A 24,855-nucleotide genomic window follows, 5' to 3' on the forward strand; every position below is an offset into this window, starting at 1 on the left:
GATTACAATAGAACTGTTACAGGAAGTGTAAAGCAGCTTCATTTTAAATGCGGTTAATGATTTTATAATACTGTGGACACCAAACCTTCTATGTTATATGTTTGTTATATGGTTATTCTTGTCTTTCTCAACATTTATTTAAATTGGTCACATTCTCTCACAAGCACTGTGGCTTATCAATATACATTTTAGCAAATTTCAGTCTGGCTTTTTTCTTTTTCATTCAGCTGTGGACTTCTGGGTCTTCTTCCTTGGAGTCCACTTTTGTTTAAAAAGCAACTCATGGTGTGATCAGACACTGATGTACCTTGACCTAGGGAAGTTGGCTAAACTCCCATGGACCTTAGGGCTCATGCAAACGGACACCCGCACACATACAACATAAATATCAACATATTTTCCCAGCCAGAGTCACAGATACTGCGTGCAGTTTCCCATATATGTCAATTGCTGTACACATTTGTAAGCAGGTAGTTGTGGGACTCCTGCACACCGACACTTGTGCAAAGACATAACTTTGGACACTGACCGAGTTGTACATTCATGCATGGGTGTATTGAAGTACCAGCATATAACCCTCTACAGCTGCATACACCCACTGACTTATATGGGAAGCCCTACACAACACCTATTGCTCCCTGGTGGGCAAAATACGCTGATATTTATGTTGGATGGGTGCAGACATCCATGTGCAGAAGTCCTTAACTTCTTAATAATAATTGCAATAGTTACAGAAACACCAAGCTCTTTGGAGATGGTCTTATAGCTTCCACCTTTGACATGCTAGACAATAACTTTTGTGCCTGATCTCCCGTCCTCTGTGGTGCACACAAAAGTTACCAAACAGGGTGACTACTTTTCTCCATTTAAATAGGTTCACTGAATACAAAACATATGTTAATATTTATTACAGAAATCAAATAGCTTTAAATATTACTATAATCCATTTCAGAATACCTTTGTAGAATAAGTTATTAAAGATGCAAGCCTTTGGAATTCCGTAGATCTTAGTCATTTGGAGTTTCACTTAGGCCCCATTCACACTGAGCGACTTACATTTAGCAGCGGATGCAGGCGGCCGCAACGTCCAGCCACGGTAGCACGACTTCACCTTCAGGCTCCATTAAAAATAGAAAAATAGTGCAAAATCCGCAGAAAAAAAGGGTCCTACTGGAGCGAAAACACACACACACACACACACGCAGGCATACATAAGTATGACTGACAGCCTTAGCATTCAAGTACTATTTAATGCAGTTTGCAAATAATCCGGTATAAGCTCAAGTACACATAAATACATCATTAAATATACAAATGTAAAGGTTCTCCCTTTCAGAAAACTTCATGATAGAGTAGTACAAGGCACCAGCAGCATTAATTAAAGTCCATTAAAAATTCAAGAGCTCATGCTGCTCTGGAGATTACACAGGAAAAAACAGATGCTTATTGCTTCCTTAGCTGCTACTTTAAGTGTGAGAAAGCGTCAGATGAAATTTAATGCATATGGGCTATATGTTTTATTAGGAAACCCGGTGTGAAGGAAGACTCCAAAGGTCATAAGCATTCTCTGCAATAAACGGAACACTGTGTACAGGCATACAGATATGCAGACCAAACATGTGAACTTCAAAATTTGAATCCTGGTCCATTATCTTCTAATGCTTAGGGAACACAGGAGAAGACACATTTGAAAGTCATTTGTGAAATGTGTAAACATTCTTAATGGTGACCATGCACAGGAGAACCTGGTTAATTGCTTGCAAATCTAGAGCTTAATCAGCTGTACGCTTTCGAGTTAACCAAGCAGTACAGAATATGTTGGTAATGTTACAGGGGCCATAAAAACTCCTATGGTGAGACAAGTGGAAAAACTTCATCATAAGATTTTCCAAACACTGCTTGACACCAGGTAGTCAGTATGATCACTACTCCAACTGTATACCATGATTGCATATAAACAGCCAGGATCGCAGCTCTTACTTAAAATAATGCTACACCTTTACTTATTGAAGACACTTAATGATACAAAAGGTGTCACTCATCAGGTTTTCCCTTTAGACAGCAAGGGGTTACAAACCATCGTGCCCAGTCCTCCTAATCAAGTTAGTCAATAAAAAACAAACACCATCTTTTCACTGCCTATACACTGCACGATTATCGTACGATAATCGCGGAAAATCCCACGACCGTACGATAATCGTGCAGTGTATGGAAGGCGTGCAACCGTTTCTACTGTACGGTCGCACGACTTTTGTATTTCGAGCATGTTCGAAAACCAGCCGAGAATCATACGATTTTCGGCTAGTTTGAATCATGATCGTGAGATAACTGCCGCACGGGCCGGTGTGCGCAATCGCACACTGCCCGTTTAGCATTGCGGTCATCGGAAGCCCGCCCCTCAGGGGCTTGCAATGATCGCAAGTACGATCTGCCTGTCCAAGATGGGCAGATTGTAAGTTTTTTTAATTACTTTACAACCCGCGCAAGACAAAAAAGTCTTGCGCGAGTTGTAAAGTGTATGCGCACCTTAACCCACAGCAGCCTCTGACATAAAGCATGTGTTCTGCCCAGACCATAAGAATTAACCTTACTGTAATTTCTCTGGTGCTAAATAAAATCACTCTGCACTCAAGAGCTTCATAATTCTGAAACTGTCAAATAAAACCATTGCATATCTCACACCGCCTAATCCTCCAGTAAACAAATACTAAAGCTAGGACTCTTCATAGAAGTAGCAAAGTATGTGAATCTTGGCTACAAACTAAACCCACTGAAAAGCCTATAAACAATGCCAAGGCTTATCAAAGCACCTTAACTAATCTTCTCAACCTGATTCACTATAGCCTAAAGGGCTTTAAAATCACTGCATTTAGTAACAGTATAAAAATCGACAATTCTGTGGTTCACTGTGTCCAATTGCATTACCCAGTTCCAACACCATAGTTCATTAAAGCTGGACAAGTAGCGATTAAATACAGCTATTTAATTTTACAGAACGCTACCCAACAAATGTGAGAGATACAAGCGTTGTGGGAATAATGTTATTTTCTCCTCACATTTTAGAAGAGTAAAATTACTTTTATTTTACATAGAAATTAGGACTTCATTTGTTTACTCTAGCCAATATAGCAGTATTAAAATAGAATATACTGATTGCTATGGATTATATATATTTTAATACATCACTGAACAGAAACTGTATCCTATCCAATTGACACACTTTTTACAATAAATATTTCAAACGATGTGCTTTGAGATCTGTCAAGCTGTATTTTGTACCTCCACAAAGCGCATTTGACTGTAACTGTTAATTCTCCAGTGACTTTCAAAACATGACAGAAGACAATCACATAAGGCTTTAAAGAAAAGATGGGAGAAAACATCTGCACCCACACTTTGTGTTCATTAATTAGCTTTACCTAAATGATCTAATTTTATCATCTTAGTATGGTCATTTTTAATGTCCAACAAGCAAAATGATGGCTTCTGACAGCACACATGGCACGCCTGTCTCTGTTGCCTAATTTGTAAAGCTTAATTAGCAATAGAGTATTAATTCTGACACCTTCAAGAATGGGAAACAGTGAGACCATCAATAGGTCATATTAGTGTAGTCACATCTGTAATAGTTAGCTTAATATTGCTCACTAATTAGATTTTTAAAGTAATGTTTTCCGTTGGATTAGCATCCCTACCCTTCACAACCTTAATTTGCTAATATTAGCAACATCTTCCCTTTTCCTTGAATCACATGTTCAACCTATTTTAACGTGGACCTGAAATGATAAAAAGCATTTGCTGCATTATAGAGAACAGGTAGAAATGTTAAATCGTGCCTAAGCATTACCCTGAAAATAGTACCCTTTATCTAAAATTCTCCCTGAAAAAGAGCAGTGCACGTCCTGGTATGCGATTGTGCCTGGACACTACCTGTGCCTACAACCTCATCGCTGTGTAGTTGCAGTGCGAGATTTCAGGCACCGTTGCCCCTTGATTAAGGCAAATTTTAAGAGTAAAGCAGCAACAGTCCAAATCAGATAAAAGGTTTATTTGACACACGCGTGTTGGGAAAGGCTTTAGTCTGTCAGGCCAATTCCAACCCACTCTAGTTCATACAGCTTATAAAAGGTCCACACATCAAGATAAAGCTTAAGCTTACATAATTGTTCAGTTTAACAGAATTCAAAATAATTCCTAAATCAGTGTTATTTGTTCCACACGTATACATAGCAAGTGTTCGAGTTTAGATAAACTAAAATACTCCTAGAATGGGAATTTCTCCAATGACTTGAAGATAACAGCTAACACCCAACAGTAGAAAAATGCCTTACAATATTACTTTTCACTAAGATGTTTAAAACATGTTTCGTACGCAAGATAGTTGCATAGTTACATAGTATTTGAGGTTGAATAAAGACACCGGTCCAACAAGTTCAACCTATTGTGTGTATGTTTTGGATTCTACATGTGTATGCGTGTGTACGAGTCCCTGTGTGATCTTATTTTTTAAGGGTACCTGTACCCCTGTATGTTACGGTCTCCGAGGAAATTGTCCAAATGCATTTTGAATGATTCAACACTCTCAGCTGATACCACTGCTTGTGGCAGAGAGTTCCAGACCCTAACTGCTCTAAGTGAAAAGAATTCCCTACGCCCCTTGTGGTTAAAGCTTTTCTCCACCAATTATAGGTGGTGGCCTCTAGTTTTTGTTATGGAGTTTACCGTAAAAAGATTATTGCTGATGTTGCTATCCCCATTGAACAGATGTTTTAATATACAAATATACAACACAGCGCCAACAGCTTGAGTCCAGGAAAGGGGACAGTCATCTTTCATGCCTGTTTTAACTCGACCTTTGCGAGTACCATTGCACTTGTTTTTATCTTGCTTTAATTAAAAGTGTTAATGCGATGGAGGCGCTCTCTGTGTTTTGTTTTGCAGATGTTTTAATATACTGCAGCTTACCAGGCTTTTTTCAGGCTTGCTTTCCTTTTATATTCACTTAGTAGTCTTGTCACAAAGACACTTCCAGTCCTAGAGTGGCAACATTCACTCAACCTACTTTATGGAGGAGAAGCATTGTCACCCTAAGGCCCGAAGTATGTTATACTTATAGAACACCTCCCCCTTCTCAACTCAATAGAGGTGCTTTGTAGTTCACAGTGAAAATCTCTGTAAGGTTAACCAGGGCTGAAAAGACTGCTAGAAATAAGAATGCAGGGGACATAAGACACTGCTGGATTCCAAGCAGGATCAACAGGTATTTTTTTGCATCTATCAAACGGATATAAACATAAAACAAATGCTTTCAAATCTATTTTTAAAAAGACCAGACGGGAGCATTTCTTTGTTGGGGTTGACATACATTTTTTTTTTCTTACATTTACAAACTTTCAAAGCAATTATGCACCCTAAATAACTAATGAGGGAATCATGCTGTATACCCTAGTTTTCACAATCTACCCTCAACATAATATATAGCTCTTACTCCGTAATAGTCATATTTACAGTAAACCCCCCTCCCCCCCCAACATGAGCAACATAGACCTACTTACACAGCCAGGACCTAGTGACTAAGATTTGTCCAACCCTATTCTAGGTTAGTGACATCGAGACATGTGTGTCTTAAGCTGGCCATACATTATGCAAATTTCGTCTGGCTCTTGATGAACTGGCCAAAATTGACACAGTGGTTGCCCCGGTCAGCACCCTTCTGACACGCATCCCTCGATCAGAAAATCAAAGGAGCCAGATGGAAAGAAAATCAAAGGAGCCAGATGGAAAGAATAAAATGTCAGAATACAATGGAAACAGCGGGGGATCTGTGGTATTTTTTATTTTATTTTTTTTCATTCAGCCGGAAGGCTAAATGAAAAAAATTAGTACAATGTATGGCTGGCTTTAGTGTAAATCCTAGACAATACACACATATTCTGAGGTCATAAATTAATTTAGATCACTTATTGCAGACAGTGTTCAATACTTAAAACGTAAGGGCTAGTGCTCGTAAACTATTTTTCTATGGTATACCAGAAAATTCCAAAAGGGAGACTGCCACTTGCAAGGAAACAATTTGCCAACATGTACATATCTTGGGAAGTAGAGAACAAAAAAGTCAAAACCTTTTCTGCACAGGAGCCTTTTCAACACTTATCTAAAAGCAGCATTAAAAATCAGTCCTTTCTTCATAGGGCTTTCCTATTGCTTAGTAACAATCTGGTTCACAGATTCATATTAAAAAAGTATCAGTAAAGATTATATTAGTGGGCATTAGGTAAAAAGTACCTTCTTGAATGACTAGTTTGTACAGTATTTTTCAATAGAAACATTTCTTAATTTAGCATAATCTTGATATATTAAAAATGTTAATACTGTAAAATTGCTGATTTACATTATTTTCGTCAGAAGCAGGGTGCATACAGACAAGACAGTTTAAAAAGCTACATCCAAAATACTTTAACATTTATTTATTCCTTTGTTGCTATAGTGATAAAAAGAAGCCAGCAAACACCAACCAGGCACTTGATTAGGGTTCCTGAACATTTCACCAATAAATGAAAATGTGTTGGTAGATGGTACTTCAATGGCTGGGATCATGTAATGTGCACTAAAGACACTTGAGCAAGCCAATTACAGAAGAAGAATGAAAGACTGACCTAATCTTTGCATACAGAATATTGTAAATCATCTGCTTAAGCACTTACATGCTAATTTTGTAGAATATATTAGTAGTGCAATAGCGCTTAAAAAACACATTAAAACGGAAATAAAAGAGTACTCTTACATTCATCCTAATACTTCTCAGAGCTACTGGGTATTCTATAAAATTTGCAGAAGCTAAACGATAACCTGTTCATATGTTTAATGGCTATAATCTGTCTTTAAAAATGGTCACCCATTGTGTTAAAAAAAAAAAAAAAATAGTGTGAACAGGCATTATTCTATGGCCTTGCATAGACAATTCTAGGGTTAACTCTGCATTGTACCACCCAAACGTCTACTGTGGTTATACTGGGGAGTTAGAACATGGATATTCAACATATCAAATTCTTTACACTAAGCATTCTAAAAAAGAAGTAGATACCTTGACCCATGATGATACCAGTCTTTAAAAAGCAACACCATCCAAAATGTATTGTTCTGGTTTGGGTGGAATAAGTTAAGGTTCAATAACTGGCTAATTCTATATAACCATCAAGGATCCAGACTGTCCTCTGGCCACTGTAAAGGGCATTTGTGAATATTCTTTAGGAAAATCCATTAAGGCCTTGGTTCTCAACTGGTGGGTCGTGACCAAAAGTGGATCACCACATGCCTTTCACTGCACAAGGCGAGAGGCTGCTCTGCCTCTACCAACGCAGAACTGTCAGTTCTCCTGCCAAGCAGCTATCCAAAATATGCTTCCCGGTGCAGAGTGTCAGCTTGAGGTGGGATGGGGGGTATGGCCGTGAGGAGCTCAATCCATATGTGCTTTGCTTATGGTACTGGAATGCCTTGCATTCCATGTCAGTGTGACTTGGGTCACGACTTAATGACCAAGGAGAAATGTGGGTCCTGAGGTTACACAGGTTGAGAAATACTGCTCAAAAAGGCATCTATGCTTCAACTCTGAGGTATGCACTGCTCCCTCCACTAGGGAGTTCAAGTGAGCTCCAAAGCTCACTGATCTGTTGGCTCAGACTTTCTCTTTGTGGGCCAGTTTGCTTGAAAGCAGAGATGTCAAAGCTGTGGACTCACAAATTTCATACCAAGTTTTTAATTTGCTACACTCATTGTTCGGTTGCCTGTGTAATGTTGGGCTGCTCAGACACTGTTGAATTAGGTGCCACAGGAGTTGCTTTTCCCACAGAACATAATGTATGTCTTCCGCATATGCTTCACACTCTAGGGCAGCAGTGGCGAACCTATGGCACGCGTGCCACAGCGGGCACGCGTGCCATAGGTTCGCCCCTGGTGGCACACAAGCCTATGTCCCGGTTACAGTGACCCGCACACTCCAGGTGCAAGACACTGTAAAGTCATGTTACGTTTTTAAAGATAGCCGCTGCGAATCGCAGCGGCCATCTTTAAACCTGGCAGGTGCCCAGATTCTATTTAATATATTGCCGAACCAGCAATATAATAAATCAGGGGTGCCCATTAGGTCGATTGCGATCTACCATTGATCGCAAAGCGATCCCTGGTAGATCGCAATGTCTTGTCCTCCTGACGTGGGGCTTCTCTGGATCCCCGCAGCTCTTCCCCATCTGTATGCAGCGGGGATCCGAGAAGTGATCGAGGCGCTGCAGGCAGCGGCGGGGGGCGGAGCCGCTATCATCAGCAGCACGCCGAGCAGTGAGGAGAGAGAGAGGGCCGCTCGGCCTGGATCTGACAGCCGGCGCTCTCTCTCTCTCTCCTCACCGCACATGCTGCTGTGACAACGGCTCCGTCCTCAGACTCCCCCCTCCCCCCCGGGTGCAGTGCCTTCCTCACTTCTGCTCGGATCCCCCTCTGCCTCTGCCCAGGAAAGCAGCAGAGATTCAGAGGAGAAGCTGAGCCCCCCTTTGTGCGTGGCAGAGCAGCAGAGGATCGGTACATACGAGTCATATGTACCAGACCTCTGTGCAGGACAAACACTGGAGCGATCAGCTGATCACTCCAGTGTTAGTACTTGTGTCCCCAGTTATGAATGAACAGGATGTGATTTACATCACTTCTTATTCATTCATGAGTTTCCCAAATGGGGAGAAGCACTCTGTACAGAGGCTCCTCCCCATTCAGAAACTGCTTGATAGTAAATCGTTTCTGAAGAAGAAAACCACGTGGAACAAGTTTTGTTCCACGTGGTTTTCTGTGCAAAAACACAGGCAGAAAACGCTACTGCTATGTGTGAACGAAGCCTAAAGTGGAACTGAGGGATGGGGGTGTGGTGGGACCACGTGCAATAATAGGCAAGTATGCACAGCATACTTCCACAATATGGAAACTTATCTGAGTTTGGCATGTTCCAGCGATAACAGCTCCATGCTACACAAAGTGGACATACGTTTTCAGGACAAAGTTAGCAAAAATGGAGTGGACATAATGGGTAGAAAGATTGCACTATGTACAGACACAGCAGAATAGTGTGAAACTGACATGGGGTGAAGTGATGGACACTAGGGTTAAGTGGTGCACAGAAGATGGGATGTTAGTGTGGCCACGTTGTATGTAATGCTGGGGCAAAGCATGTAGTATGAGCAAACAGCAGGAGACCCTTGATCCTGGCAAAACAAGTATCCTTTCTCTCATGGTAACCTTTGCAAGTACTCCAAATCTGACAGTACATCTTAAGTTTTTGCTTTTTAACTTGTAAACAAATGATGCATAGTCTTGAAAGTGATTTATACATTTTGCACCATGTTGTAAAGGTTTTCATTGATCCAGGTAATGATATAGCAAGCAGTAGTTAGTCACATGCAACTAGGCTTGTTCTGTAATGCTGAAGACATTGCACCACTCATTCCAAGTACCTTTTTTTTTTCGATCCTGCACCAATGTTTTAATAGTGTTTCAAAAGCATTAGATTTTATATTGAGAGACATTTTGTGTGCATTATTTATGGGATTTAAAAATCAAATATTTAACAGTTTTATTGTAACTCAATATAAAATGTGCATATAGTAGAAGTTTAGTCATCACATTTAGCAATTAATTGACTGATTATTTTTGCAAGGGTAGGGACTTAGAGGTCATCAGGTTTAAACATGGAAGGCCAAGTGGAAAAGGACTGAGACAACATAAAATGGGGTGAAAACACATATTTAGTGCAACTTTTTAATGTATTTTTATTAGTGTTGTGTTTTGCCGTTACCACAGATAACGAAGCTCAGAATTCAAAGCCATAAAAGAGCCTATCTCCTCCATTTAAAAGCACAAGCATTTCACCATTCTATTATAGCACCCATTTCCTCAGCCATGCCACATAACTCTTCCTGTTCTACCAAAACACTAGGCATCATAGACTAGCATGCAAATGTATTTTTGCAGACAGCCCCATTCATATTAAATGGGAAAAAATCAATAAATGCACTTTGTACATATAGATGCAAACAAAAAGCAGAGAACGTCAAGAGAATATGGCTTTAGAGGTTTACCGAATACATTTTAGTACTGATAGGATTCTCAGTTGTATACCTGTAGAAGTTATAAATATCTATTTTATACAAGCAAAGTTGGGAGATATGTCCACTATCCTTTTTAATTGACACAATACAAAAACATTTCTATGCCTATGTGTTCCTTTGTATGCCCAATAGGGCGTATTTATCAAGAAACACAAAGCAAGTATAATCTCTACAATAAAAACCTTCAGGATGGAATTTTTTTCTTTCATGTTACTTGCAACTCTTATCCAAATGGATTCTGCAATGGTTTAGTAGATGACTGTGCTACATAAAAAATAATCAGACCTTCCATTCCTGTAATCTTGCTCAGTGTTTAGCAGACAGAGGTGCATGTGCAAGTATTACAATAATATATAACCTACTGAAATAATAATAAAAAAGAAAAAAATAGGAAAGCTAGCCAACTATAAGCTTTGACAAATAATTTGAAAGCATAACGTAAATGTATTTTACATATATCTCAATACAGTGAAAGCAAGATGTTCTTTTACATTCAAATGTGGATTCTCTGTAAAAAGTCAGCTCATAATGGGTTCCTGATGGCTTGTTGCATTTAAATAGGCCTGTATTTCTAATCATTTGTATGTGCTATATTTCCATTCTAGGTATCCAAAATACAAAAAGACTGTTCCTTCAATCAGTAGGAATGTTAATGTCAAGAGCTTTCATACAAAAAGAAGATATTTAAAAGAAAGCACAGAGAAAGTCTGCTCAAAAAGCTAATACACAGCCAACTTTAAAAACACATCTTTTGTTAGTTTAAAAACTCTGAATACATTTCTACAAGGCCACAAAAATGCAAAAGACCTTGATGCTTTTAATGCTCCTTTCAAAAACTTAAATTAAAGTGAACCTGTGCTTCGCCCATGCAGGGTAAAGTAACAGGTTTACTTTATTTCCCCCCTCCACAGTAGACTATACTTACCTTCCTTTCACTCCCATACTGCTCCACTCAGCTGCCAAGAGTAAAAGCCCTTGGTAAGCCACATGTCACCAGAGTACAAAGGGCTATGGCCTCCCTGTGTAACATTGCTGATTGGATCAGTGTCATCACATGGATGGAGTCAAATGCCCTTCCATACTGCTGTCACCTAAAGTTACATTAAAGTAAAAAAAAGAAATTCTTCCCACCCCAATGCTTGTGTATGCACTTACCTTAAATGATGCCTCTTGATCCAATCATCTTCTTCTTTCCTGCAGCTTCCACAAGTCCCTCCAGTGCAGGTGATGGTCTCTGATCCAGCGCTAACTGCTGAGTCTTCTGTGTCCTACGGTTGCTGGGCTGCCTGCATTGACTTACCTTGTGTCTCTCCTCGTCTACCGGCCAAAGATCTGTACTGCACATGCGCCCGCCCCATGATCCTTTGTGGCCGCCCGAGAATCTTCAGTTCTTCGGAACGGAGCGCAAGGCGGAGATACAGGTCAGTTTAAACCTGTTTGGTAACTTTTTTTATGTTTTTGCATATATCTACCTAGCATTAGATATATGCAGCAATATATGCAGCAATCTGCAAGGGTTAAAATACCCTTCAACAGACCAGCAGGGCAGGAGATCGAGGAAAGGTTAAGTATACGTTGCTGGGGAGTGGGACGGGGTGTTAGAGCAAACCCATGCTTTGCCCTAAAAGATTTGCTTTAAGCAGAACCTAGGCAAACCGCTAAACAACACAGATGCAATCACATACATTTCAACTGTCTTTCCTCCCGAAGGATTTATATTTCTGCTAAACTAGGCTTGTAGTTCTTACAACTCTAAGGCCTTGTTCACACCAAATGCAGAGCAGGTCTGCTCAGGTTTCTGCACACGCAGTGCAGTGGGTTGTGCCGCGTTTTTGATGCGTTCCGGGCCGTTTTTGGTTTTTTTAGTTTAACATGGGCTTTCGGTGCATTCCAGGCATTTGCATGTGTTTGCAGATCCAGAGCAGGTAAAATAGGGCCTGCTGCAGTTTTTTCACCTGCTCTGGAACTGCACGCTGCGATGTGAACTGGAGCAAAAAAATACCATTGGAATACATTGGACGCAGTTTTGATCCGGTCTGCAACTTCTCTGCACCTGCTCCGCACTTGGTGTGAACAAGGCCTAACACAATCCACTATAATGCACATGAGAACCCTAATTTCTCTTTTAGCTTTTCCAAGGTCTGCACCTTCAGCCTACTCAAGCCTATGCAGCTTGGTTGAAGTATATGAAATCACAAAAATGGCCAAACAGAATTCCCAATCCCTTTAGCAGATCAAGTACTTTATATGTAACTATGTTAGCTGTGTAATTACCTGTTTGTCTAGAAGACTACTTTAAAGTGAACATATGCTTTGTCCATGCAACGCAAAGCAACAGGCTTACTACAATACTTCCTCGCCCTTCCTGCTTGTAATTATTTTCCATCCACCCCACCTAAGTCAAACATCCAGGTTCTGGGTATGGGGAGCATGTGACTAACCGCCCTGTTTTCCATTATACAGCAAAGGGTGCCTGAGCAACCCATCAGTAAGTACATATTAGCATAGGGTGGAAAATAATGTATTTGTCCTGTGCAAGCTTTGACCACAACTACTTAAAGCTTACCTAGGGCTTCTTTTATTTATTAAGGTAAGGGAACAGAGTGGTAAACATAAGCAGCATCAGAAGCTGTGCATTAAAACATTTTTTTTTAATGCACAGCTTCTGATGAGATTATATATATATATATATATATGAGATGGAACCTCTCAAGTTTTTTTGCTGTCTGGGTTCACACTAAGGAGTTTCTATTTCTACTCATAGCCATAGTCCCCAGCACTAAAAGTGATGGAAAGTTTTCAGTTGACACCGGAACAGGAAGAGAAGGGAAATGTTCCCATGGGAATCCCTGCTCAGGTGACATCATTTTGAAGAGATCTCTTTCCGGTTCCTGTTTCATCTTTAGGACCAGGAGTGAAAGGAAATTTCCTTTATGGGACATAGATGGCATAAAAAAAGCAGTTTTTCTAAAGCACACATTAATAAGTCCAACCCTAAAAATAAAACCTTGACCAGAAAAAAAAAAGTTAACTATTCTCATTTGCACAATACGTCTGAAAACCTTAGTTTACCAAAGCAGAATCCACTTACCAAGGTCGGTGCTTGGACCAGCAAGAAGCTGTCTGAATTTCTCTAGCCGAAATGCTTCTCTTTCAGACAATCCAGCAGTGTTCACGAGGACTTGGTCTGCCAGCTTGTTCACCACTGCAGCAGATGTCTGCTGAGGCACAGATTGTTGTCGCTGTAAAGCATGCTTCTCACCTGCAGCACAAAGTAAATAATCCACATTTCATTATTATTGCATTGATATATAGGATGAACAGTATGGTCATATTTGGGACACTTTGCTTGATCCATAAATTCTGGAAGTGGAGAGATTTCTATACAAATTGGTTGAATGTGTTCTTTCATTTTGTAAGCAACACTAGGGATAAAATAGCTTCTAGCTCATTCTTTACATTAGGCAGCAACACCATTTGAGCTGCCCGAAGGATGAAATCTTAGATTTTCAACTTTAATATGAAGCTCTTCAAATGCTGAAACATTTGAAGAGCATTATGAAAATTAATGCCAGATCACCAAAACACCTTTCTGGTGTGTATTTCCACTTTTGCAGTCAAATTAGAGAAAATCCCTCTATATGTTTGTTATGCGTTTCCATTTACACATCATACCTAAAAATACATTTAAAAAATATATTTCTTACCTTTTAGATGTTTATTTGGTACTGGCCTTTGTGCAGAATTCAGTCTACTCCCAACAGTTTGTCCTTCAAGAAGAACTCCAGGCAGATATATACTTAACCCTTGCAGTGGGGCTACCTCCACACTGCAAGGGTTAAGTGCTCATTTTTGTCTAGAGACAAGAATAAGAGACATACTCACCTAAACCTCACAGCCAGCTGGCTGCTAGACTGGTCCCTGCAGGCTCACTGCCTCTGCTCCAGTGGTCTACGGTGTATACGATGTGAGGGTGTCAAGGGACATTCCACTGCTGGAGTGAAGGAGGAGGCAGGCTACAGGTACCGGTCTAGCAGTTAGACGGCTGCGAAGTTCAGGCGAGTCGACATAAATGAGCATTTATCGCTTGCAGGGTTAAAATATTTCTACCTGGGAGTTCTTTTTCTTTAAGTTTGATCCTCTACTTCCACTTTTAGACTGAGCTTCTTCACATTAACATACAATGCTTTTAAGTCTTTAAGTTAAAGACTTGAGAACTATGGGGTTAAGTCTTTCCCCCATAGTTCTCCTCAGGGTTACGGGAGGACACAAACTAGCGTCCTCCCGTCCCCCTAGGCTCAGTATACCGTGAGCTGTAGCTATACTGAGACGCCGCAGCTGAAGCGGATCCCGACAATTGTGCCAGGATCCGCCCAGCTGCGTGACTGACAGCTGGCTCTACCTATCTAAAAAAGGCAGAGCCAGCTGTACACACCCCCTCCCCCGTCTGTTCCTCCAGTCAGCGCTATCCGAGCGGGGAGCAGGGAATCCAGCCCCTCCCCTGTCACTGCAGAGAGCCGTGACAGGATCGAGAGGTGAGCGAACCCGGTATGTGTTCGCTCACCTCCCGATCTACTGAGCCGACCTGTGACAGTCTCATTGTCACAGGTCGGCTAGAACTATGAGGTGAATGAAAACCACTCACCTCATAGTTCTCCTTTAAAAGCATTGTATGTTAATGTGAAGAAGCTCAGTCCCCTCCCCCATGTAATGTTAATGAGGGGGCTGTTGGAAGTTATGTTTACTCTAATTAACCCTGTCTGTACTGTGCTGGTATTTTTCAATATCCATTGTAAACTAGATTTGAACTCTGTCTGTCCTAAGAAAGGGTTAAAGACTTGAACCCTTTGTTAGGACAGAGTTCACATCTAGTTTACAACGGATTTACAGACAGGGTTAAGTAGTTTACAGACGGGGTTTATTAGAGTAAACAACTTCCAACAGCCCCCTCCTTAACATTACATGGGGGAGGCAAAGGAGGATTTTTAAGTTTAAAAAAAAAAAACCCCACTTAAAAATGTACACAGCAATTTCTTTGAAAGTATGCAATCTAAAAAGAGAGCATGTCACAAATATAAAGTAGGTGTTACGCCGATTTGGCTTCAAAAAGGTGGAAATCCACTTTAAACTCTACCATATTCAGTTAAAGGTCAACTAAACCCAAGGAGAAAAAAAATGTTAAAATATTGCAGTGTATAAATCATTAGATGTGGTGACTGTATTTGTTTTCTGTTTCAGACCATTTTGAGCAAATACAGAAAATACTTGTTGATCTTGCCAGTAATGCAGTGTCCTTGTCACTTCATAGGAGATAGATTTTATTTCTGTAAACAACTTGTCTCGTCACCCCCCTGTGATGGAGATGAACAGAGATATGTTTCAGGGCTACTTCACACAAGCCACAGTGCGTTCCGGCCTAATTGGTGCCAGAACGCAGTGGATTGCATGCCGGCGGGCTCACTGTTTTGAGGCGGGAGGGGGCGTGGCGGTGCATTGAAGTCAATGGTACCGCAGCCACTCCCTCTGGGCGCAATACGATCGTCCACACCGGAATGTGTGGCACATCAGTGCCTGCTTTCCGGTCCTGTGCAGTCAGAAAAAACAGCGCATGCAGCATTCAGTCACTAATGGTGCATAGTGCATGCAGTCAGAAAAAATTGTGCATGCACTGGAACACAGGCACTGATGTGCCACGCATTGCGATGCGGGCAATCGTATTGCAGCCGGAGGGGCGTGGCTGCCCTTCCTGCCCCAAAACAAAGTGAGCCGGCCTGGAATGCGATCCAGTGTGCTCTGGCACCAATCGGGCCGGGAACGCACTGTGGTTGGTGTGAACTAGCCCTAAAGTCTAACCTAGGTGAAAACCATGGCTTCCACTCAGGGATCGGAAGGTGTGAATCACAAGATGAACAGGTTAAATAAAAAAAATAAAAACTTTTTTCCCCTTTATCGAATGCAGCCACCACATCTAAAGACTTATAAGCTGCAATATATTCCATTATCTTTTTGCAAAATGTAGATAAAAACTTTAGGAACTACAGTATAGGGGTAACTACTGCCAAGTGGTGCAGGGTAAAGCAGGGGAGCATAAGTAAGGACACACACAAAGAGAGATAACATTATAAAAAATTAAAAAAAAAAAACAATTAACTAGCAAACTAAAAGCTAAATAATTTGACAAATCTCATCAGGTTGAGCAAAATCAATTGAGCATAACTGCAAAACAGAAATTCAGCAGCAACCAAGTGCTTTTTGCCTAGACAGAGTATCTTATTTGTCAATTCACTGAGAATATGATGATAGATAATGCAGATAGATGGAGAGAGAGATAGGTAGGGAGACAGATGAGTAAAGAGATAGAGTGACAGATTTTCTCAGCTAAACAAATCAACAAGTACAAACTCTTTTTACTTCTGTGATTTAAAATGTCTACAATGCAAGCCACACAGCTAAGTGGGAGTATTATCAAACATTTCATTTAAGTGCTAGGCAAAGAATAAAAAAAAGTGGACCTGTACCCCCTTTGACTAAAAATCACATCAGCATACAGCTCTGCCTGCCGATATGAAATCTTACATTCATTAGCTAAACATATTTTTATTTTACTTACAATTTGTATTTTTCCCCCTGAATTCCTGGTCCACTTGGCACAGATGATGTAATCGTGCCCAAGAATTGCATTCTGGTTACATCAGCAGAGCATTGCTGGGTAATCTCACGAGATCTCAGGGAAAGGCATTTTCCTCCCCTGAGATGATGTGCATGGTCACATGTCCTAGTCACATGTGCCAAAGTTCCAGAAGAAAATGGAGATCTAGTAACCTGTCCTTAGTTAAAAAGGCCACTGTGAGAAGAATGGGGAGGAAAAGAAAATAAGGTATGCAAAGACTACAAAGTCTGTAATTATCTAGTATGTGTTTGTAGATTGTCATTACCAAACATTTCTAAAAGGTGTCTTGGTTGTAATTTTAAAGATAAGGGTAAAGTTTACCTTTACTGCATGTAGGTACACATTAAAGTGCATGTTATCCCAAAATATTTGATTTGACATGTGTGTGTTTTCCCTTGTGGATATTTATTATAATAATCTGGTATCTTTTAAATTGTCTTGTTTCCTTAGAACTACCAAGTGATCCTGCCAGTCCCCATTCTTCCTTGTGGACCATTGCAAGCATGTGTGCTTGAAGGTCTGTTTGCATCACTTGGCTTGCTGCAAGGAGGTACAAGACGCCATGTGGAAGCACAGCCTGCTTCTATCTCCCGTAGTCATTTTACCAGCACGCTCCCACCTAGTCGTGCCTTGGTGATTGACAGTGGCTCTCAATGTCAACATGCAGCCTCTCCTGCCTGTCCGAGTCAGAATCTGACCTGGCCACTGAAATAAAGCTGTGTGGTCATGTGACCTAGGAATAAAAGCACAGAAAAAAAAAAAAAAAAAAAAAAAAAAAAAGGAAAAAATTAAAAAAAAAAAAAAAAGGTAGAAATTATTGATTTTTGACAAATGGAAATGCTAATACGCTATCTACTTAATAAGTACTGCTTGAGCATGTGAGCTTGCATTTGTGCGCTCACATACACTTTATTTTCACGTGTACCAGTTAGGCAATGCAGTTGGATAATGGGATGTATAAAAGAATGCCAACTATCGTATTTCAGGGCTTTTGTTCAAATGGAGTGGGGCATTCTTTATATATAGTCACAAACTAAATGTTAATGTTCATGTGACTAAATGTGCAATGGCACTGAACAGAAAAACATGTTTTGACAGGAATACTGTAAGGTCTTCAGTGTGCAGATATAAAATGTTTATGACTCAACTTGAGAACCTTTGAAGAGGTGTTAATCTGCCCTCTGCTAATTTGTAGACATTCACAATAAAGTAACATGGACAGGGAAATGTGTGAAAATCTCAAAATCTTATAAGATGTGCTAAAGGGAAACTATAGTGCACATTCAGTAGCCACGCATTTTAAATTATTGTAAGGATTATCTGTAAGCAATTGCTGGTGAGACTTATATTTTCTACAGTTTTTCGGTTTAAAAAAAATAAATAATAATAGAGATCTGCATTCGCTTCAATTATTTCCTATACATATGTTTCAGATAATGACATTAGAAAAGATTGCTAAAATATAATCTGATGCATGATAATCTACCTAGACATGTAATTATTATTTGGTCTGACCTGACTAATAAATATGCATTGAGAGAGTGAATCTAGAGCACAATGTTTGTGAAGCACAACTAGTCAAAAAACAATTTGCATTTAATGAAGTACACGGCAAGTAATTATGCATATCATACACTAAAACTTTTCATTTATATTAATAAAATTATTATTAAAACTGAACTCCGGACAGAAGAAGACAGAAGTAATTAGTCAAAGTAAGGATTTATTAAGAAACAATTTCATTTTCATAATGCAATAAGGGTAATGTATCTTGATACAAGTATCCCTTATTCTGCTGTATAGTAGCACTTAAACTGGGAGAGGGAAGGCCAGCAATTACAGCTAATCAGGATCTGCTGCAGTACATATTGCTGACAATGAACATGTTGATAGAAGAGAGCAAAGTAAGATGACCTCACCAAAATGATTAAAGTGACATTAAAAAGGCAAACATTTTTTTCCCTCCCCCCAAAGTTAATTAAAGCCCTTACCTCAAATGATGTCTCTTAGTCATCATCTTCTTTCCTGTCGTTTTCAGCCTTCTCTCCAGCGCTGCGGTGGGTCCCCGATCCAGCGCTGCCTCCTGCGGTGGGTCTCCGATCCAGCGCTGTCTCTCCGCATCTCCCAGACGAAAATCCAAACTGCGCATGCGCCCGCCCCACGGTGCTTTGTGGCCTTTCAGACTTTCGGGCGGGAGCATGCTGGAAAGACACAGCTAAGTTTCAACTTTTTTTTACTTTTCCATATATTTACTGCTTGCTAGCAGTAGATATATGCAAAAAAAGTGAGGGTTTAGAAACCCTTTAAGCTCTATCACTGTCCAATCCAAATATTATCTTACCTTCTTGCTCACCATATACAAGCCATAATGTTTAACTAGAGATGGGGGAGAGGTGTTGCATATGAGTAAATACCCTCCCATCGCCCTCAATATCCCCACTCCAAGTGTAATAATCTCCTGTACCTGATCAAGGGAGATATCGCTCGCTAAAATGCCTGGCCACTGTATATAAATCTTTCTATTCATGCATGCACTTGGCAATCCCATTAATTCCTGTGGACTATTTCTAACAAACTGTTTTCTGTAATTAGTATCTTGAGCCTTGTAATCAGTCACTCAGCATAATTAAAGATGGGGAATAGTAGTCAGTCACTCTGCTGTTTGGTATCATTGAGTGTATCACACTAAAGTTGCACCAGAGAAAGCAAAGGAAAGAGTTGTCTGGGAATTATAGACCAGCATGTCAAAGGTAAAGGCTATAGGACCATCTAAGGCTGAAGGCCTTTTTTTTTATTTTTTGTTTACATGTTATAATCCACATTTTAGGCCTAAAAATTAGTTAAAACCCCCAAACATTATATATTTTATGAAAGCAAAAGACCCTATAGAATAAAATGGTGGCCATTTCAAATTTTTATGTTGCACAACATTAGCACAACTTATCAAACCCCAAAATTTCGTGAAAAATGCACTTACATTAAATTTAGTGCCCCAAAGCACTATATAAAACCATTATTTTTTCTAAAATATAAAAGATGAGGTTGCAATGAGTAAATAGATACCAAACATGCCTTGGTTAAAAATGAAGTGCGTCCGTGAAACTGCAACAGAATTCACTATCCCAAAAGGTCCATACACGATGCTTTAAAAGCCCCTGCAGGTCATCAGTTTAGAGATACGCATAAATATAATAATTATTGCTCTCACTCTGGCATGTGCAGCGCTACCAAACATGTGTAGCGCAGTCGTCATTTTCGTATGTAGGAGCACTTGACGCGTGTTTACGTGACGACGCGTGTGCTCGAAAGGGTGGGGGACTTTCATTTCTTTTTTTAATTATTATCTTTACATTTAATATATTTATTTTTAAAAACAGTTTTTGTTTTTTTTGCACCTTTCCACTCTAAATAAGCTATTGAAGTGCAGATCACACTTCATTTTAGCTTATTGCTGGGCTTCAGGAGCCCAGCAATCAGAGCTCAGGGACCAGAAGTGATGCAATACGCGTCACTCTCGGTCCCATAGAAGGAGATCAGTGAAAAGACGTTCACCACCCTCCTCCCCAGCTTCCTGCTGACACCAGAGATGCTGGTCTCGGTCCTCTAGGAGGGGCAGCGGAGCACGGGAAACATGGCAGGGGTGTCTGGCACGGGGAGCGGTCATTTTACCGGATTGTAGAAGCGATCTGGCGACAGAATTGCTTCTACTGTAATGCCAGCCACCAGCTGTAGAAAGTATGAACAGAGTCCCAGCAGGAGTCTGTTTCACCCCTTGAAGATTCATGACAGGATTATCCCATCATGGGTCGTGAAGAGGATAAACAGCTTGATGTATATGCTGCTATAATTGTAAATCTAATTCGAAAGTTTAAAGGTATATGGTTGTGGCCATAAATGAAAAATTGACCACCTGTTTGAAAGTAGAATAGCATGCATGGTAGACAAAGAGCCAAGGAAAATAGATAGAAGCTGAAAATAGATAGATAGGTCCAGGTATATCAGTGACTGTCACTTTGAGTGATACTGGACTCAAAGGAAGAAGAACCAGGAGGACTCCACTGCTGAAAGAAAAAAACATAAAAAATACAGACTGAAAATTGGTAAAATGCATAAATTGACAAGCCAAAATGCTTCTGGGAGAATTTTTTTTGGACACATGAGACAAGACGGGAGCTTTTTGGTACGTCACATCAGCCCGGTATTCACAAATATATTGTGAATATATTTACAAAAAAAAGAAGCTTTCAAAAGAAAAATACATCATACCTACAATGAAACATGGAGAAGGTTTGGTTATGTTTTAGGGCTGCTTTGCTGCATCTGACACGGGGTACTTTGAATATGTGCAAAGCAGAATGGGGGGAATTTATGAATTTGGTTGTATTATCAGTGTCATTTAAACTGTTATATTCCTGATTTGTATATAGTGACCGATATATTATCCTAGTTTATGCTTTATTCTGAATTGTTCAAAATTATCTCAGAGTTGTCTCTGTCTCTAAATTGTCGCAAGCTTGCTGGGAATCTCCTAGAGGACAGCTAACTAGTTCCAATTGCTCAGCTGACTTGAGGATGTGAAACTGAATTATCTTTGAGATATTTTAATAAATGACTTTTAGGATGTGCGACAGTGTGGAGGTCTTTTAATGTCACAAATGCTGGAATAAATAAGTTGAGAAATTATACAAATTGTCGGAAAATAGTGAGTAGCAAACATTAATATGTCGCAAAAATACTAGGGCTGGTAATGATTAAAAATGTCCTGTTCGATTAATCGAAAAAAATTTAAATCGATTAATTGCGATTAATTATAACGCACCTACAGATCCAACTACATTGGCCTATACACATACAGCACAGCAATGAAGTAATAAAATGAACTAGGATCACACTAATCCAGCACGTTATTAATCTCACGTGCCCCACTCAATATGGCCGCCGCTTGAGTGGGGCAACTCAGAATAATAAAGTGCTGGATTAGTGTGATCCTAGTTCAACTAGCTATGCAATTGAATGCCTTTCTTTTCTGTTCTGACTGACGGTCAGGCCGCAGCTCCCGATGTCAGAAAAGAAAAGAATTAAAAAAGGGGGGAGGAGTCCGGTGACGTCGATGTCCGGACGTCACCGGATCTCCGAAGGAAGACCCGGAAGCCGGCGGAGAGGTGAGTACTGATCAAAAGAACTTTGATCGATCAAAAAAATTTACGATTAATCGAGGGATTAATCGTTAAATTTCCGCAGCCCTAAAAATACCTAACTTTGTGGCTAGTTAGCATGACATTTTGGTCTTGCGCCAAAAAGTTTGTCGCAAACACGTTCATAAATTCTCCCAATGATATCTCAAGACTATCTCCACCAGGGTAATGACCTAAAACACACAGCTAAAAGCACCCAAGAATGGCCTAGTACAAAAACATTGGACTATTTGGAAGTGGCTTTTATGGGCCTAATCTGAATTCTATTGAACTTCTATGGAAAGAGTTGGAGCATACATTCTGGAAAGGCACCCTTTCAACCAAAGACAGCTGCAGCAGTTTGCTCAAGAATAGCCTAGACTACCTGTGGGCAGGTGCAGAAGTAGGGCTGCAACAACTAATCGATGATTGAAAAAGTTGTCAACTTTAATTCAGCTTCTGATTGGTTGGCCCTGTTCACGGCTCCACACACGCTGCGCGCCACACCTCCTCCCCACCTCACGCTCGCCGCTGCCAGACCTGCCCGCATCCACGCTCTGCTCCTCCTCCGCGCCTCACGCTCACCGCCCGCCCAAATCCACGATCGGCACAGGGACGCGGGGAGAAGAAGTAAGGAGGAGCAGGTGTGGGCGGATGACAGCCGCCGATAAGACAGGCCCAGAACTAGAAGTCCCATCACTGGAGCCATTTTTTAAAATTTATTTTATTTAATTTTTTATCCGATTAATCGAACTTAATAATCCGCTAACTAATCGATTTGGAAAATAATCATTAGCTGCAGCTCTATGCAGAAGTCTCACTGAATGCTACAGAAATTGCTAATTTACAGTGATCTGTATAGCCCCAAATTCCCCTGTAAAATGGAAGTGCAACTTGAAGTAACCGTGTGATTGTGCAGATTCCATTCTATAGTTTTCAACCCATCCATATACTCATTTGAACGTCTTGATCTTTTTGTATTTATTTTTTTATTTAATTTATTTAATTTATTTTTTTTGTCAGGTCTTCTTGGACTCAAACGTCTACATTATATGTCATTGGTATTTTTGCTATAACCCACCTAGTTATACTATAACTTCCTCTCATTGCTGAATAAAAATTACTTACCGCCTCCAAAGTATGTGAATTTGGTGGCCTCAAAAAATTGTTCTCCACCTCCATCCTACAACCAGTATCATTTATCTACATCATGTTTAAAGTGATAAACTCAAAATGATTGTCAAATGCTGGTGAAATCACTTACAATGAATGCTGCTCCTTGATGTTTAAAAGTTTTCGTTTCCTGCAAAATCATCTGGCCTCCTGAGCACTGGTCCGGACTTCCCCTTTTTTGGTTTGACTCCTTTCTCAAGCAGAGTGCTATGCAGTCACCTTTGTGTGTGCTAATAAGCCACTTGTCTGCACAAACACACAATACACAGCAAATCAAGCTATTGCCCATTCCCCTGGCCCCCTCTCCTCCAAGCTACTAGATGAACAGTTGCTGGATTCTGCACTGTCCTTTGTGATCTTGTACTGGACAGGATGTTTAGGGAAGCTGAGCTGAGAGACTTGGAAGCAGCTGTTCAGAAACATGTTGATTGTAAGTGTTCGGGCAACAATGTAAAGCAACGCTTTGCTGAGCAATGTATATTTCTTTAATCTGGATTCATTATTGAAAAAAACAGTTAGAGAGTTTAATACTGCTTTAAAAAGGAGAACTATGAGGTGAGTGCTTTCCACTCACCTCATAGTTCTAGCCGACCTGTGACAATGAGACTGTCACAGGTCGGCTCAGTAGATCGGGAGGTGAGCGAACACATACCGGCGTTCGCTCACCTCTCGATCCTGTCACGGCTAGATTCCCCCGTCCTCGCTCCGATCCGCCAGCTCCGGTTTGGATTGTGCACACAGCTATCATTTAAGTAGTTATTATCCAACGAGCATCAAAACACAAAAAAGGACAGATCAATACTTATTAAAACCTGCAATATAAACTCAGTAGACTCTCACTAACTACATCCATCTCCTTATATAGGAAAATAATAAAAAAGACACAAGTCAATGGCATGTTATGCTTTTTTCAACCAGACCTACAAAGCCCTTAAATAACCCTGACAAAAACATGAAAAGATGGAGAGATTCAAAAAAATATTCTGCAATAATATGTAGTAAGCTAAGTCACCCCCAATCCCAACATTATCTACAAGGTCTTGCATTATTATAAAAAAAAAAAAAAAAAGCTTTACTCCCTTCAAGACAACATAAGTTACTCTGCCCTTTGCCCATCTTTGACCATTCACCCCTTAAAGTACCCCAGATGGGGTAATGTCAAATGGTCATGTTGTAAATAGTCTTATATGCAGTTTAGAAATATGCATCGGTAAGGCTGGGGTATTGACCTAAACGCCACACAGTTAAGTTGCATTCATATTCCATAACTCCTATAGTAATATAATTGGTTTCATCTAAGATGGTTACAATAAAATAGAAGAACACACCAAACACCAAATAAATATATTGCAAGGTTCAAAAGGCTGGGAAGATGCATTAGACCTCCTAGGATAATGACACACCCCAGACCGTTCATATTTAGTAGCTAAAACAGGATAAATAATATGCTGGTTTTAGGATTGTGAAACCTTGTTATATGGAACGATTGATATACTCAGAATAGCTGGCATAAGCGTGTATTCAGTGTGCATTATAAAACAGTCCATTACACCTAAAACACACCCACCAGACCTTTTCATTGGTTGGAGTAACTGTGGACCACCTAGTCCAGTGGGCAAGAAAAGGGAGCTGCACTAGTTTTACCATCGGAATTATTAAGAAATACTCAGCATTACTCTAGGAGGGCCACTGA

General features: G+C 40.2%; 1 protein-coding gene across 2 annotated transcripts in view; it reads right to left on the minus strand.

Moving 5' to 3' along the window:
• TBC1D22A (TBC1 domain family member 22A) overlaps positions 1 to 24,855 on the minus strand; it is a 436,851-nt gene that overhangs the window by 378,091 nt on the left and 33,905 nt on the right. The window contains exons 4-5 of one of the 2 annotated variants that reach the window (XM_018553897.1): positions 21,742 to 21,776; positions 13,237 to 13,407 (exon numbers count right to left, since the gene is read on the minus strand). In XM_018553897.1, coding sequence (XP_018409399.1) covers positions 13,237 to 13,407; positions 21,742 to 21,776 — 206 coding nt within the window. The remainder of the gene's footprint in view (positions 1 to 13,236; positions 13,408 to 21,741; positions 21,777 to 24,855) is intronic. The other variant, XM_018553896.1, reaches the window with a different exon arrangement.

Source organism: Nanorana parkeri, unplaced genomic scaffold, assembly GCF_000935625.1.
Source record: "Nanorana parkeri isolate BGI_ZX_2015 unplaced genomic scaffold, ASM93562v1 scaffold133, whole genome shotgun sequence".
Lineage (NCBI taxonomy): Eukaryota > Metazoa > Chordata > Amphibia > Anura > Dicroglossidae > Nanorana > Nanorana parkeri.